Source organism: Oncorhynchus gorbuscha, linkage group LG02 (genome assembly GCF_021184085.1).
Source record: "Oncorhynchus gorbuscha isolate QuinsamMale2020 ecotype Even-year linkage group LG02, OgorEven_v1.0, whole genome shotgun sequence".
NCBI lineage: Eukaryota > Metazoa > Chordata > Actinopteri > Salmoniformes > Salmonidae > Oncorhynchus > Oncorhynchus gorbuscha.
In genome coordinates, this window is record NC_060174.1 from 83,490,784 (window position 1) to 83,509,098 (window position 18,315).

Below are 18,315 nucleotides of genomic sequence, written 5' to 3' on the forward strand. Positions count from 1 at the left end.
TGCAGCCTCAAATCACTAGTAACACTGTCTGTCTGCAGTGGGTATGGGAGCATGTTCAAAGATATGGGCCACAGAACAAGAATGAGATTCTATTTATATGGCATGGGCAATGGGGAGGTAACACTTAAAAGGCAGGGTGCTGCATAATCCCAAACCTGACTTGGATGTATAAAATGGTCTGAATTGAGTGTATCAATACCACTGGACTACACTTCAATACCACTGTCATACCACTGGACTACACTTCAATACCACTGGACTACACTTCAATACCACTGGACTACACTTCAATACCACTGTCATACCACTGGACTACACTTCAATACCACTGTCATACCACTGGACTACACTTCAATACCACTGGACTACACTTCAATACCACTGGACTACACTTCAATACCACTGTCATACCACTGGACTACATTTCAATACCACTGGACTATACTTCAATACCACTGTCATACCACTGGACTACACTTCAATACCACTGGACTACACTTCAATACCACTGTCATACCACTGGACTACACTTCAATACCACTGGACTACACTTCAATACCACTGTCATACCACTGGACTTACACTTCAATAGCACTGGACTAGGGTTGCACATTTGGGGGAATATTCAGAGGTGAAAACTTTCCATGGGAATTAACGGGAATTAACGGAAATATATGCAAATTCATATGAATACCATTTAAATGTAGATGTTTTCTGCATTGGAAATATAAAAATAAACCTTTCACCTTATCATAAGTAGATATAATTTCAAATTATTAAATAAATCCATTAGAAATAAAAAACAATTTAGTTACGAATTGAACTTTAATTAAATGAGTGGACTCTTCACATGGGATGATTTCACTGAACAACAAAAGAAAGGGAATATTGAATGATCCCCAATGATCCATCGCTTCTCCCAAAAACATTTTCAACATATGAAAATGATAGTCTGGAAACTAAAGTTTTGGTTGTCCTCCTCTCAGGCTTCAATTTCTTCTCCCTGGATTTCGCCAGACTACCAAGAACCTTGCCCTCATCCAGGCCAAGGTGGCGAGACACAGTAGTGATAACACCATAGGCCTTGTTGATCTCTGCACCAGACAGGATGCTCTTGCCAGCATACAGTGCCTTGCGAAAGTATTCGGCCCCCTTGAACTTTGACCTTTTGCCACATTTCAGGCTTCAAACATAAAGATATAAAACCATATTTTTTTGTGAAGAATCAACAACAAGTGGGACACAATCATGAAGTGGAACGACATTTATTGGATATTTCAAACTTTTTTAACAAATCAAAAACTGAAAAATTGGGCATGCAAAATTATTCAGCCCCCTTCAATTAATATTTTGTAGCGCCACCTTTTGCTGCGATTACAGCTGTAAGTCGCTTGGGGTATGTCTATCAGTTTTGCACATCGAGAGACTGAACATTTTTCCCATTCCTCCTTGCAAAACAGCTCTAGCTCAGTGAGGTTGGATGGAGAGCATTTGTGAACAGCAGTTTTCAGTTCTTTCCACAGATTCTCGATTGGATTCAGGTCTGGACTTTGACTTGGCCATTCTAACACCTGGATATGTTTATTTTTGAACCATTCCATTGTAGATTTTGCTTTATGTTTTGGATCATTGTCTTGTTGGAAGACAAATCTCCATCCCAGTCTCAGGTCTTTTGCAGACTCCATCAGGTTTTCTTCCAGAATGGTCCTGTATTTGGCTCCATCCATCTTCCCATCAATTTTAACCATCTTCCCTGTCCCTGCTGAAGAAAAGCAGGCAGGCCCAAACCATGATGCTGCCACCACCATGTTTGACAGTGGGGATGATGTGTTCAGGGTGATGAGCTGTGTTGCTTTTACGCCAAACATAACGTTTTGCATTGTTGCCAAAAAGTTCAATTTTGGTTTCATCTGACCAGAGCACCTTCTTCCACATGTTTGGTGTGTCTCACAGGTGGCTTGTGGCAAACTTTAAACGACACTTTTTATGGATATCTTTAAGAAATGGCTTTCTTCTTGCCACTCTTCCATAAAGGCCAGATTTGTGCAATATACGACTGATTGTTGTCCTATGGACAGAGTCTCCCACCTCAGCTGTAGATCTCTGCAGTTCATCCAGAGTGATCATGGGCCATCTTGGCTGCATCTCTGATCAGTCTTCTCCTTGTATGAGCTGAAAGTTTAGAGGGACGGCCAGGTCTTGGTAGATTTGCAGTGGTCTGATACTCCTTCCATTTCAATATTATCGTTCTCACAGTGCTCCTTGGGTTGTTTAAAGCTTGGGAAATCTTTTTGTATCAAAATCCGGCTTTAAACTTCATCACAACAGTATCTCGGACCTGCCTGGTGTGTTCCTTGTTCTTCCTGATGCTCTCTGCGCTTTTAACGGACCTCTGAGACTATCACAGTGCAGGTGCGTTTATACGGAGACTTGATTACACACAGGTGGATTGTATTTATCATCATTAGTCATTTAGGTCAACATTGGATCATTCAGAGATCCTCACTGAACTTCTGGAGAGAGTTTGCTGCACTGAAAGTAAAGGGGCTGAATAATTTTGCACGCCCAATTTTTCAGTTTTTGATTTGTTAAAAAAGTTTGAAATATCCAATAAATGTCGTTCCACTTCATGATCGTGTCCCACTTGTTGTTGATTCTTCACAAAAAAATAGTTTTATATCTTTGTTTGAAGCCTGAAATGTGGCAAAAGGTCGCAAAGTTCAAGGGGGCCGAATACTTTCGCAAGGCACTGTACTTTGGGTCCAACACGTACGCTGCGGTATGTATGGGCTTCAGGCAGAAGTCTTCACGCTTTTTTGATGCATTTCAGAATTGCAGTTTCCTCTGCTTGGAGCAACAGTGAAGTTGGCAGGGCAGTACGGATTTCTTCTCTGTCATCTGCAAGCAGAGTCTGAACATCAGACAGGATGGCATTCTCTCCCTCAATCTGTGCAATGGCTACTGCTATAGGTTTCAGGAGTTTCAGGCTGCTTACCACTCTCTCCCAAAATACATCATCCAGGAGGATCCTCTTGATGGTGCTGTCCATATCGGCAGACTGTGATATGGTAATTTCTTGGAAAGACTCTTTTCCCTCCAGGTGACTGTCAAACATGATGACAACACCACCCCAACGGGTGTTGCTGGGCAGCTTCAATGTGGTGCTCTTATTCGTCTCACTTTGCTTGGTGAGATAGATTGCTGCTATAACTGGATGACCCTTCACATACCTAACCATTTCCTTGGCTCTCTTGTAGAGTGTTATCCATTGTTTTCAGTGCCATGATGTCCTTGAGGAGCAGATTCAATGCATGAGCAGCACAACCAATGGGTGTGATGTTAGGGTAGGACTCCCCCACTTTAGATCAAGCAGCCTTCATGTTCGCAGCATTGTCTGTCACCAGTGCAAATACCTTCTGTGGTCCAAGGTCATTGATGACTGCCTTCAGCTCATCTGCAATGTAGAGACCGGTGCGTCTGTTGTCCCTTGTGTCTGTGGTCTTGTAGAATACTGGTTGAGGGTGGAGATGTAGTAAATTATTCCTTGCCCATGAACATTCGACCACCCATCAAAGATGATTGCAATTCAGACTGCTTTCCCTATGATTTGCTTGACCTTCAATTGAAATCTGTTGAATTCTGCATCCAGCAAATGAGTAAATAAAGCATGTCTGGTTGGAGGGGTGTATGCTGGGCAAAGAACATTCAGAAATCTCTTCCAATACACATTGCCTGTGAGCATCAGAGGTGAACCAGTTGCTGAACACAGCTCGAGCAAGAGATTCATCAGCATTTCTCTGACTACGTCCTCCGTTGAGTCAAAAACACTTCTGATTCCAGGAGGACCATGAGCTGTTGCTATCGATAAGGTGTCTGATTCATCATTTTCACCTTGAATAAAAGTAGAGGGACTTTTGTCAGAGGTTGCTTGTTGTGAGAGCTGAGGAAACTTCATGCACTTGGCCAGATGTTTCTGCATCTTTGTTGCATTCTTCACATATTTCTTAGCACAGTATTTGCAAATGTACACAGCTTTTCCTTCTACATTAGCTGCAGTGAAATGTCTCCACATATCAGATAGTGCCCCTGGCATTTTCCTGTAAAGATAAATAAAATAAAGAGTAAAAAAATAAAGACAATTCCATGTACATATAAATAGTTAAGCAGTTAGATTAAACAATGTCTTTGTAAGATATATGTTTTTAAATTAAACGTATGGAAACATGTATGGAAACAGGTGAATTAACACTCCTCCGTTAGCAGGCTCAGGCAAGCCAAAACCCACATGGTAGCATAAACTAACTAGCAGAATGTGTTAACAAGTTAGAAAGGATTAACTTACTAGCTGTAGGCTACTAGGATTTACTAGTTAACAAAAAATTTGTCATAAAATATATTCACCCCACCCAGTATTGTTATCAAAACCAGAAAGCATGTAGTCCTTGGCTCAGACAGTGTTGTAGTGTGGGCTCAACAGCATCTCATTGGTGTGCAAGATCTTGAGAATCAGCTGTACATGTGATGGAAGAGTGCACTACACATGTGATGGAAGAATGCACTGCAAATGCAGAGGTTTGCAATTCCTTTTAATTGGGGATAGTTTAACAAAAATATGCCACAAGACCTGGAATTGCCTTATGTGTATCCCACAAAAATGGTTCACTGTTATAAGCTAACTGTTTTTATGAATTTATGCAGAATTCCCGACCTTAACTTCCCATGGAAAATTTCTTAAAAATTCCAGAAATTTACAGGAAAGTTTCCGACGCTTTGCAACCCTACAGTGGACAGGAGTCATGTCCTGTGAAGTGGCACATGTGTTAAGTCAACCGTCCTGTGAAGAAGCGTATATACAGTTGAAGTCGGAAGTTTACATACACCTTAGCCAAATACATTTAAACTCAGTTTTTGACAATTCCTGACATTTAATCTTAGTAAAAATTCCTTGTCTTAGGTCTGTTAGGATCACCACTTAAATTTAAGAATGTGAAATGTCAGAATAATAGTAGAGAATTATTTATTTAAGCTTTTATTTCTTTCATCACATTCCCAGTGGGTCAGAAGTTTACATACACTCAATTAGTATTCGGTAGCATTGCCTTTATATTGTTTAACTTTGGTCAAACGTTTTGGGTAGCCTTCTACAAGCTTCCCACAATAAGTTGGGTGAATTTTGGCCCATTCCTCCTGACAGAGCTAGTGTAACTGAGTCAGGTTTGTAAGGCCTCCTTGATCGCACATGCTTTTTCAGTTCTGCCCACATATTTTCTATAGGATTGAGGTCAGGGCTTTGTTGGCCACTCCAATACCTTGACTTTGTTGTCCTTAAGCCATTTTTCCACAACTTTGGAAGAATACTTGGGGTCATTGTCCATTTGGAAGACCCATTTGCGACCAAGCTTTAACTTCCTGACTGATGTCTTGAGATGTTGCTTCAATATATCCACATCATTTTCCTACCTCATTATGCCATCTGTTTTGTGAAGTGCACCTGTTGAACGTGATACCTTCAAGCATTTGGAAATTGCTCCCAAGGATGAACCAGACTTGTGGAGATCTTTTTTTCTGAGGTCTTGGCTGATTTCTTTTGATTTTCTCATGATGTCAAGCAAAGAGGCACTGAGTTTGAAGGTAGGCCTTGAAATACATCCACAGGTACACCTCCAATTGACTTAAATGATGTCAATTAGCCTATCAGAAGCTTCTAAAGCCATGATATCATTTTCTGGAATTTTCCAAGCTGTTTAAAAGGCACTGTCAACTTAGTGTATGTAAACCTTTGACCCATTGGAATTGTGATACAGTGAATTATAATTGACATAATATGTCTGTAAACAATTGTTGGAAAAATGACCAAACCGATTTGCCAAAACTATAGTTTATTAATAAGAACTTTGTGGAGTGGTTGAAAAACGAGTTTCAATGACTCCAACCTAAGTGTATGTAAACTTCAGACTTCAACTGTATGTTAAATCCACTGTCAGAGTTCCTTTTACAGTGGCCCAGAAAGCTGTAAAACAGAATGACATGAGCATGAACAGGCTAGTTATCTGGTGTAGAGGGTAGTGATCTAGGGCTGTTACTGGAGGTGTAGGGAAAGGATACAATCTCCACCTGATGACTACGATAAAGGCCGGGGTTTGAGTTACCATGAAACCCAGCTCTCGTATAGGATATGCCTATCCTAATTTCTCTCCATTTGTTTATATCTGACCCATGATGATTTCATTGGTTAGCTTCCTCAAGGGTCCAAGTAGAAATGTCTAAAGTCATGATGACTCAAGTCACTCCAAAACGAGGTCCTCCTGAGTTTAGGACCTCTTAGAGGGAATATGTCATTCCGTGTAAGGGGAAATTGTAGTGAACAGGATTCTAGGCAGTTCCCTGATACCATTCTACTTCTCCAATGAGAGCAGCCTGCCATTCCCAGGAGTGCCCAGCCGCTCTTAAATACAATTACTTCAGAATATTGGAATCTTACTCACTCTCCCAGTTTCGGAGGGAGAAAGTATTGCTTTTGCTGCGACAGAATGTGTAGATGACAACCGGGTAGTAAATACACAGGGAAAATGATGAGTGTTGAAATGAAAGACTCATTTGATATTGCACTGCATTTAGCTGGTGATTCAAAAACTGTGTATTTTGAGGAACAAGCCCATATGGGAATTCAGAGTAGACACTTGACGGACATGAATAATATATTTTGATTGCAGGTGAAGTAGTGCAAGTTGTATTTGATACTCCCATTTTTCATGAGGCGAAATAAAAGATCCCAGAAATGTTTCATATGCACAAAAAGCTTATTTCTCTCAAACTTTTTGCACAAAATTGTTTACATTCCTGTTAGTGAGCATTTCTCTTTTGCCAAGATAATCCATCCACCTGACAGGTGTGGCATAAAGAAGCTGAGTAAACAGCATGATCATTACACAGGTGCACTTTGCGCTGGGAACAATAAAAGGCTACAGTTTTGTCTTTCTGACTACAGGAATGTCCAACAGAGCTGTTGCCAGAGAATGACATGTTTTATTTCTCTACCATAAGCCGCCTCAAACTTGCTTTTAGAGAATTTGGCAGAACGTCCAACCAGCCTCACAACTGCAGACCACGTGTAACTACACCAGCCCAAGACCTACATATCCGGCTTCTTCACCTGCAGAATCGCCTGGGGGGGGGGGGTGGTTCTGAGGAGTAGTTCTGTCTGTAATAAAGACCTTTGTGGGGGGAAACCCATTCTGATTGGCTGGGCCTGGCTCGCAAGTGGGTGGGACTATGCACTCTCAGGCCCACCCATGGCTGCGCCCCTGCACAGACATGTGAAATACATAAATTAGGGCCTAATACATTTTTCAATTGACCGATTTCCTTCTATGAAGTGTAAAATGTGGCGTTTATATTTTTATTCAGTACAGATACATGGGCTCTGATACGATACACGAAAAGTATATGTTTAGCTTGAAACAATTTGATGCGATTCAGTTTGATGAGAGGAAAGAATCGATGCAATGCGGTTCGGTTCGACTAACATTTGTTGCATTGACACATTCATTTTCCATTCTAAATTAAATGTTTGCCTTTTGTCCCCCCCACACACTTCATTTGAAATCACCATCCCCACCTACAAATTAATGTAATTTTTGTAGATAAAGTGTGTGAGAGCTAGTAATGTATCATTATCTTTTAAAAATATAAAAACTTTTGAATATGAGACGGGGTTGAAATCTAATGTTTTAGAGTTTTTACTGACTTGCAGTGAGCTCTTACTTTCACTTTGAACATACAGTACAGGTAGCAAAAAAGGTTATTGTTGTCCTCGTTATGAAATGGTCAACTTTACCCTAAAGATGACTTCAGAAAGTATTCACACCCCTTGACTTTCCCCACATTTTTTTTGTGCTACAGGCTGAATTTAAAATTGATTAATTTAGATTGGTTCTAACTCATTTACACACAATACCCCATAATGTCAAAGTGGAATTCTATTTTTTGAAATGTTTACAAATTAATAAAACATTTAAAGCTAAAATGTCTTGAGTCAATAAGTATTTAAACCTTTTGTTATGGCAAGCCTAAATACGTTCAGAAGTAAAAATGTGCCTAACTCTGAGCATGATGTAGTTATTAATTTTACACGTTGGATGGTGTATCAATACATTCAGTCACTACAAAGATACAGGAGCCGTTCCTAAATCACTTGCTGGAGAGGAATTTTGAAACAGTTAGATTAATGATTGTGATAGGAGAACTTAGGGTGGAGCAACATCATTGTAGTTACTCTACAATACGAACATAAATGACAGAGTGAAAAGTAGTAAGCCTGTACACAATAAAAACATATTCAAAAACATGCATTATGTCTGCAATAAGGCACTAAAGTAATACTGCAAAAAATGTAGCAAAGGAATTCACTTTTTGTCCTGAATACAAAGCGCTATGTTCTGGGAAAATCCAACACAACGCATCACTAAGTACTAAGAATGGTGGTGGCTGCATGTTATGGGTTTGCTTGCCATCGGCAAGGACTAGGGAGTGTTTTTAGGATACAAATAAATGGAATAAATCTAAGCACAGGCAAAATCCTAGAGGAAAACCTGGTTCAGTCTGCTTTCCAACAGACACTGGGAGAGGAATTCACCTTTCAGCAGAACAATAACTTAAAAGACAAGGGCAAATATACACTGTAGTTGCTTACCAAGATGACAGTGAATGTTACTGAGTAGTTCTGACTTAAATCAGCTTGAAAGTCTATGGCAAGGGTTGAAAATGGCTGTCTATTAATGATCAACAACTAACTTGACAGAGCCTGTAATCGAACCCACAAATGCTGATGCTCCAGATACTCAACTAGTCTAAAGAAGGACAGTTTTATTGCTAAAATAATTGCAAAAGGGTTTTCTAATGATCAATTAGCCTTTTAAAATTAACTTGGATTAGCTAACACAACGTGCCATTGGAACACAAGAGTGATGGTTGCTGATAATGGGCCTCTGTACACCTACAGTGGGGCAAAAAAGTATTTAGTCAGCCACCAATTGTGCAAGTTCTCCCACTTAAAGATGAGAGAGGCCTGTAATTTTCATCATAGGTACACTTCAACTATGACAGACAAAATGAGGAACAAAAATCCAGAAAATCAGATTGTAGGATTTTTAATGAATTTATTTGCAAATTATGGTGGAAAATAAGTATTTGGTCACCTACAAACAAGCAAGATTTCTGGCTCTCACAGACCTGTAACTTCTCCTTTAAGAGGCTCCTCTGTCCTCCACTCGTTACCTGTATTAATGGCACCTGTTTGAACTTGTTATCAGTATAAAAGACACCTGTCCACAACCTCAAACAGTCACACTCCAAACTCCACTATGGCCAAGACCAAAGAGCTGTTAAGGGACACCAGAAACATAATTGTAGACCTGCACCAGGCTGGGAAGACTGAATCTGCAATAGGTAAGCAGCTTGGTTTGAATAAATCAACTGTGGGAGCAATTATTAGGAAATGGAAGACATACAAGACCACTGATAATCTCCCTCGATCTGGGGCTTCACGCAATATCTCACCCCGTGGGGTCAAAATGATCACAAGAACGGTGAGCAAAAATCCCAGAACCACACAGGGGGACCTAGTGAATGACCTGCAGAGAGCTGGGACCAAAGTAACAAAGCCTACCATCAGTAACACACTACGCCGCCAGGGACTAAAATCCTGCAGTGCCAGACGTGTCCCCCTGCTTAAGCCAGTACATGTCCAGGCCCGTCTGAAGTTTGCTAGAGAAGATTTGGATGATCCAGAAGAAGATTGGGAGAATGGTCAGATGAAACCAAAATATAACTTTTTGGTAAAAACTCAACTCGTCGTGTTTGGAGGACAAAAAATGCTGAGTTGCATCCAAAGAACACCATACCTACTGTGAAGCATGGGAGTGGAAACATCATGCTTTGGGGCTGTTTTGCTGCAAAGGGACCAGGACGACTGATCCGTGTAAAGAAAAGAATGAATGGGGCCATGTATCGTGAGATTTTGAGTGAAAACCTCCTTCCATCAGCAAGGGCATTGAAGATGAAACATGGCTGGGTCTTTCAGCATGACAATGATCCCAAACACACCGCCCGAGCAACGAAGGAGTGGCTTCGTAAGAAGCATTTCAAGGTCCTGGAGTGGCCTAACCAGTCTCCAGATCTCAACCCCATAGAAAATCTTTGGAGGGAGTTGAAAGTCTGTGTTGCCCAGTAACAGCCCCAAAACATCACTGCTCTAGAGGGGATCTGCATGGAGGAATGGGCCAAAATACCAGCAACAGTGTGTGAAAAACTTGTGACGACTTACAGAAATCGTTTGACCTCTGTCATTGCCAACAAAGGGTATATAACAAAGTATTGAGAGAAACTTTTGTTATTGACCAAATACTTATTTTCCACCATAATTTGCAAATAAATTCATAACAATATCCTACAATGTGATTTTCTGGATTTTTTCTCTCTCATTTTGTCTGTCATAGGCCTCTCATCTTTTCAAGTGGGAGAACTTGCACAATTGGTGGCTGACTAAATACTTTTTTGCCCCACTGTATGTATGCCTATGTAGATACTGCTGTTTCCAGCTACAATAGTCATTTACAACATTAACAATGTCTACACTGTATTTATGATCAATTTGATGTTATTTTAATGGACCAAATATTTGCTTTTCTTTAAAAATAAGGAAATTAATAAGTGACTCAACTTTTGCATGGTAGTGTATGCGTTTAATGTTTCATTAATACATTTTTTTCTTCCACTTTGGCATTAGAGTATTTTATGTAGATTGTTGACCAAAAAATGACAATTAAATAGATTTTTTATCAACTTTGTAGCTTTGGAAAATGTGGTAAAAGTCAAGGGGTGTAAATACTTTCTGAAGGCACTGTACTGTATATACTGATTGTTACAAGCAAAACTACCAAAACTATTGCTGATGGTGAACCTGAACAATCAAAATAAAAGCCCCAGTCAACATGTATAGTCAGCATGTCAGCATGTATAGCCAGATGAGAGTTGTCTCCGGTGCTACTTTTATTCCGGTAAAACACCATTGTCAACAGTGCATTTGATTAAAAATAACCTAGCAAAATACATTGGTTGTCACTCAACTAATAAAGAGCAAGCCATTTTTACAAACATTTAAATGCTGAAGGTGATACGCAGATGTGCCAGATCAAGAATAGGCCTACTCTCGTTGGTCAGCATGCAAAGCTTGACTAGGCTACTGACATTGCCTGGGGTTGTTTGGCATGCAAAATGACTTATAGATCAATGACTGGCAACACAAATACATGCATAGTTCGACACTGAAGGAGAGGACACAGTTGTCACAAAAGATAAGGTATTTTCAGAAGGTAGAGCAAGAGTCATTTGAGCAAGAAAAATGTGTGAACCGGCATTCGTAACGTTTGAAAAGATTGTGTCCGAAGCATGCTACATTTGGATCCGTTTGGGGTCCCGCGGACCGATGCACTCATATCTTAAACATTTGAACAGGGACCGATCATGTCGGTGAATTGTTACATCCCTAATCGCCCCGCTTAGGCCTGCTTTTTTATTTTCTATTTTACAAATATATAGCAAATAAAACTATTATTGCTCTGTGTTCAATCTGGAGCCACAATATCCTTCATAGAAGTATTTAAACCCAAGCTCTGACTGCGAGAAGAGAGCCCTTGGACGTTATCAGTGCTAAACTAACTACTGAGGGCTGTTTCAGTTCAGGGCTCTTTGCCTTTCATTAAAACCGATATTGATTCCATTAATTGGCCGAATTGGCTTACAGGTCTGCAGAATGGCTGATCAAAGAGGCAAGAGAGTAGCTTTCACTCCCCACTGTAATTACTCAGCAGAGTGGTTTAAACCTTGTGTAGCAGCATAGCGGTAATATGTCCCAGTTTGGACTCTCCAACTTGGATTGGAGTCACTGCAGTTTTAATGACTGTCCAATTAAGATTTAATTGGAAACCCTTTATAATCTGAGAGCACCACCCAAGACGGATAAGGAACACAGCGAGACAGCCGGAATAATCACTTATCACGATGAGGCCCCGCTCTATGCGGCAGGCAAGACGCAACCCCTAATTCGCTACGCTGAACTCCCCGCCCAACTACAGTTACCCTGGCCTGGATAATGCCAATTGACAAATGTGCTGATCTTTGGAAAAAGGTTTGGAGTGAGGTGGTGTATCTAGGACAATATGATTCCTCATGGTTGAGCTTACACATTGTTTTATCTCAATCGAAGTTGTAGTCTCTTGAAAATGTCAGCTAACAAATTAACATCCAGAGCAGGGACTTCCCACCTCAGTGCCAATTCACCCATCCCCTTCTGAACCTACTCTCTCCTGTGGGTGATCATTAAAATTATAAATACATACAATTCCATGTGAATTCACAATGCATACAATGGTCCTATTGCGTATGGTGATCATATTGCGTATGGTGATCCTATTGCGTATGGTGATCCTATTGCGTATGGTGGTCCTATTGCGTATGGTGGTCCTATTGCGTATGGTGGTCCTATTGCGTATGGTGGTCCTATTGCGTATATGGTGGTCCTATTGCGTATGGTGGTCCTATTGCGTATGGTGGTCCTATTGCGTATGGTGGTCCTATTGCGTATAACCGCAAGGGGGATAATGAAGTTCTATATACAGCAGTCATAGGCTGAATCTCAACACTTGGCCCCTAAGCCCTTTATCGAGTGGCCACTTGCTGTTGCGGACTCAAGTGATCACTATTGAACACAAGTGGTTTGGCCAAAATAAGTATTGAGACAATGCACCCTCGATGTCCTAACTGCATTCTAAATCCATCCATCTTGTGCATGACTCAATCGCTATGAAACACAGGCACTGGGCAGAGACACATACTCTGAGAAAGCAAAAACATCTCTCTAGTCCTGCACACAATATGTGCAAGTATAATGGCCGCCGGTGAGTTCATCAGCTGATTTAGCTTGTTGTAACCTGCCTGCTTCTAACTATCTTCACTGAAACACAGATATGGAATTTTAGCTAGCTAGCTAACATGCAGACCAGACCGCTTGTGCGTGTGTGCGCGCCATCGCGTTGATATTGTCCACCCACACCAGACGCGATCAGGACAGGCATATCAAAACAAACACTGAACCAACTATGTTAATTTGGGGACAGATTGAAAACCATTAAACATTTACGGCAATTTAGATAGCTAGCTTGCTATTGCTAGCTAATTTGTCCTGGGATATAATCATTGGGTTGTTATTTGACAATGAATACACATATAAAAAGGGTAATCTCTCCTCCTTCTTCGGACTTAATATGGCGGTTGGCAACCAACTTTAAGGTGCATTACCAGCACCAACTGGATTGGAGTGTGGACCTCAGTTCATCTTTCAATCACCCACGTGGATATATGCTCGTAAAAACCAATGAGGAGATGGGAAAGACAGGATTTGCAGCGTGTCAAGCGTCACAAATAGAACCAAGTTCTATTTTAGGGCCTGGCTACGCAGGTGCTCGTTGATGCGTGCGAGCAATGTGGGTGCAATGAATGAATAACATGTATGTGTACATTTATTTTGTAATGCTCACGTACATGATGCGAGCGGTGAGGTCAGCATGACATGTAAGGATGTTCGTCACTGCACTGATAAACAGAGTGTAGCTTGTCAATTATTTACAATAATTTGACAGCTTGCTGTTGAAGTTGTAGACATGTTCCCAGCAGTCAGTTCGTACTTCAGCATAGCGCAGCAGCTTAGCAGACTCAATTATACTGTACTGACTCGTGGAAGAGCAGGCTGTTCGCTGCTGTCGCTTGCCTTTCTCTGTCATTTTTCAAACTTAATCTCGATGATGTGCAGAGCGCTTAATATTTGTGGCAAATAATTTGAAAGATGCATATCTACTAACGTTACAGCACTGTTGCATTAGGTATTTGTTTAATTTAGATTTTTCCATTTATGATAATGATCTGGACCTGTTAGTGGTAGTGCACTGTGATTTTAATTTTGTGGAAAAAAAGTTGTTTGGTAAGGGATTTTTTATTAACGTTAAACATTCTAATTTAGTTTAATCATTCACACCCCTAATTGCTATGGCAATGAGCTACCCTTAAGCTGCTGCAGAGACGAATGCCAATACCTAATGTATTGTCATTTACTTTCTAATAAATGGTTAAATTAATACATGGTGTTTCCTTTCTGAACAACATTTTGGTGGCTACAACAATACAAGCTACAACCCTATTTTGTATGTACAGTCGTGGCCAAAAGTTGAGAATGACACAAATATATATTTTCACAGTCTGCTGCCTCAGTTTGTATGATGGCAATTTGCATATACTCCAGAATGTTATGAAGAGTGATCAGATGAAATGCAATTAATTGCAAAGTCCCTCTTTGCCATGCAAATTAACTGAATCCCATAAAAACATTTCCACTGCATTTCAGCCCTGCCACAAACGACCAGCTGACATGTCAGTGATTCTCTCATTAACACAGGTGTGAGTGTTGATGAGGACAAGGCGGGAGATCACTCGGTCATGCTGATTGAGTTCAAATAACAGACTGGAAGCTTCAAAAGGAGGGTGGTGCTTGGAATTATTGTTCTTCCTCTGTCAACCATGGTTACCTGCACGGAAACACGTGCCGTCATCATTGCTTTGCACAAAAAGGGCTTCACAGGCAAGGATATTGCTGCCAGTAAGATTGCACCTAAATCAGCTATTTATCGGATCATCAAGAACTTCAAGGAGAGCAGTTCAATTGTTGTGAAGAAGGCTTCAGGGCGCCCAAGAAAATCCAGCAAGCGTCAGGACCGGTGATTCAGCTGCGGGACCGGGGCACCACCAGTACAGAGCTTGCTCAGGAATGGCAGCAGGCAGGTGTGAGGCAAAGACTTTTGGAGGATGGCCTAGTGTCAAAGAAGGGCAGCAAAGAAGCCACTTCTCTCCAGGAAAAACATCAGGGACAGACTGATATTCTGCAAAAGGTACAGGGATTGGACTGCTGAGGACTGGGGTAAAGTCATTTTCTCTGGTGAATCCCCTTTCCGATTGTTTGGGGCATCCGTAAAAAAGCTTGTCCAGAGAAGACAAGGTGAGCACTACCATCAGCCAACAGTAAAGCATCCTGAGACCATTCATGTGTGGGGTTGCTTCTCAGCCAAGGGAGTGGGCTCACTCACAATTTTGCCTAAGAACACAGCCATGAATAAAGAATGGTACCAACACATCCTCCGAGAGCAACTTCTCCCAAACATCCAGGAACAGTTTGGTGACGAACAATGCCTTTTCCAGCATGATGGAGCACCTTGCCATTAGGCAAAAGTGATAACTAAGTGGCTCGGGGAACAAAACATTGATATTTTGGGTCCATGGTCAGGAAACTCCCCAGACCCATTGAGAACTTGTGGTCAATCCTCAAGAGGCAGGTGGACAAACAAAACCCCACAAATTCGGACAAATTCCAAGCATTGATTATGCAAGAATGGGCTGCTATCAGTCAGGATGTGGCCCAGAAGTTAATTGACAGCATGCCAAGGTGGATTGCAGAGTTCTTGAAAAAGAAGGGTCAACACTGCAAATATTGACTCTTTGCATCAACTTCATGTAATTGTCAATTAAAGCCTTTGACACTTATGAAATGCTTGTAATTATACTTCAGTATTCCATTGTAACATCTGACAAAAATATCTAAAGACACTGAAGCAGCAAACTTTGTGAAAATGAATGTGTCATTCTCAAAACTTTTGGCCACGACTGTAGACTGTCTGACACCATTTCTTTCCTATCCTTAGAGTAGAACAACCGCTGCGGCTGTCCCTTCAGGCTAGGGAACACAATCACCAGCTAATATCATTAAAAAGCTATAATGACTTTGTCAAGAGGAGGAAGTTTTCGTAAAACATAAGACATTAATAAAGCTTCCTAAAAAGCAGCTGCTCGTTCCAGAGCAGTCCCAAAACAAGACTTGCATGCCAAACCACACTCAAATCATTATCACATTGTTACACCATGGATGGAAATGAGCTTTTTATAGCTGGCTAACTAGGACGTTTAGTAAAACTGATATCTTAAATAATAGGCACCATCTTGTCACCCAAAACAAGTAATCTGTATAAAGCCCAAAACAATCTTGACAGTGCAATAATATTAGCAACTGACAAGATGCTACTATCCTGTACCATTTGGACCAAACTTTGGTTTGCTGTGTGCGTGCCAGTACCACCATGGCGTGCCAAGCCTCCGCCTCATGTCTCTGCTGTATTGAGATATCAGTGTGACGCTGCATCATGACGCCCCTGCCCTGTCTGCCTTTCTGTACCAGCATCTGGCAGATCAATCAGGGACAGGGAGACATTTAAGTCATTTAGCAGACGCTCTTATCCAGAGCGACTTACAAATTGGTGCATTCACCTTATGACATCCAGTGGAATAGTCATTTTACATTAGTGCATCTAAATCTTAAAGGGGGGGGTGAGAGGGATTACTTATCCTATCCTAGGTATTCCTTAAAGAGGTGGGGTTTCAGGTGTCTCCGGAAGGTGGTGATTGACTCCGCTGTCCTGGCGTCGTGAGGGAGTTTGTTCCACCATTGGGGGGCCAGAGCAGCGAACAGTTTTGACTGGGCTGAGCGGGAGCTGTACTTCCTCAGTGTTAGGGAGGCGAGCAGGCCAGAGGTGGATGAACACAGTGCCCTTGTTTGGGTGTAGGGCCTGATCAGAGCCTGGAGGTACTGAGGTGCCGTTCCCCTCACAGCTCCGTAGGCAAGCACCATGGTCTTGTAGCGGATGCGAGCTTCAACTGGAAGCCAGTGGAGAGAACGGAGGAGCGGGGTGACGTGAGAGAACTTGGGAAGGTTGAACACCAGACGGGCTGCGGCGTTCTGGATGAGTTGAAGGGGTTTAATGGCACAGGCAGGGAGCCCAGCCAACAGCGAGTTGCAGTAATCCAGACGGGAGATGACAAGTGCCTGGATTAGGACCTGCGCCGCTTCCTGTGTGAGGCAGGGTCGTACTCTGCGGATGTTGTAGAGCATGAACCTACAGGAACGGGCCACCACCTTGATGTTGGTTGAGAACGACAGGGTGTTGTCCAGGATCACGCCAAGGTTCTTAGCGCTCTGGGAGGAGGACACAATGGAGTTGTCAACCGTGATGGCGAGATCATGGAACGGGCAGTCCTTCCCCGGGAGGAAGAGCAGCTCCGTCTTGCCGAGGTTCAGCTTGAGGTGGTGATCCGTCATCCACACTGATATGTCCAGCTTCTCACTGATATAGTGGATATCTATTGCCACAGCTCAGCATACACCACCCTCACTGTGTCAGCCAGAAGCCCCTACATCACCTCAGCTCAACTCAGACCGGGGAACGCACACTGACAGCCACGCTAAAAGGAGACATACTCTCCACATTGATGTTTTATTGTGCCATGAACAATCAGGAAGAATGCTGTCCTATTGATCCCTCATGGACTACATGTACAATCCAACCATCCCAGCAGAGATAAATAAACCTTTACGTGAGTATGTTGTGTATCTCTCACTCACCAGGCTGTCGAGGCCTCCGCCCAGCAAGTCGACAGCGCCCATCTGCATGGAGGAGACCTGGGGCACATTGACGGGGGGACCCAGGTCCAGGTTGAGCAGATCTCCCAGCAGGTCTCCCTGGGAAGGGATGACTGACTGGGCCTGTTCAATAGGGACCGCTGGCCCTGCGCTCACAGGGCTCTCGCCTGTGTCAATGCTGAGAGGCAGGCACAGATATACAGTATTTAATTAATATTTTATTTAAGTTACATGGGGGAGCAGATCTTGGTATTTGTTTGTAAGCAATGATTGCCTATGTGTTGTGCTAGACGGAGAGGGATGTGTTGTTTGGGGGTTAGGGGAGTGTGTCTTCTGGTACTTTGGTAACTGAGTAACTTCCTGGTAACTGTGTCTCACCTGCCGTGCTGGATGGGCAGGTGCTTGCGATGGATGCCATGGCTGCCCTCCACAAAGGCGTTGGGGGGCTTGTGGTAGACGGAGGCTAGGGAGCCAATGTGGCAAATGAGCTCGTCCAGCAGGGTGGGCTCAATCAGGTCTGTCTCCTCCGAGATCAGGGGCTTTTCGGACAAGACCACCTCCTTGGCCGTTACCGGATCGGTGGACAGCAGGCGCCAGTAGATGTAACCCCTGTCACGCAGATCAGGGTTGTCGGAGTCCTAGGAGGACACAAGGGAGAAGAATCACAGTTGAGAATAGATATTGATGAGTTTAAGTTTGGGACAGTTTGAAAAAAAAGAGGGAGACGTGTTGGTGTGTGTATG

General features: G+C 42.3%; 1 protein-coding gene across 2 annotated transcripts in view; it reads right to left on the reverse strand.

Moving 5' to 3' along the window:
* Positions 1–18,315, reverse strand: part of ap2b1 (adaptor related protein complex 2 subunit beta 1) — a 79,562-nt gene that overhangs the window by 48,045 nt on the left and 13,202 nt on the right. For both annotated transcript variants that reach the window (XM_046324521.1, XM_046324512.1), the window contains exons 13-14: positions 17,951–18,210; positions 17,555–17,750 (exon numbers count right to left, since the gene is read on the reverse strand). In XM_046324521.1, coding sequence (XP_046180477.1) covers positions 17,555–17,750; positions 17,951–18,210 — 456 coding nt within the window. The remainder of the gene's footprint in view (positions 1–17,554; positions 17,751–17,950; positions 18,211–18,315) is intronic.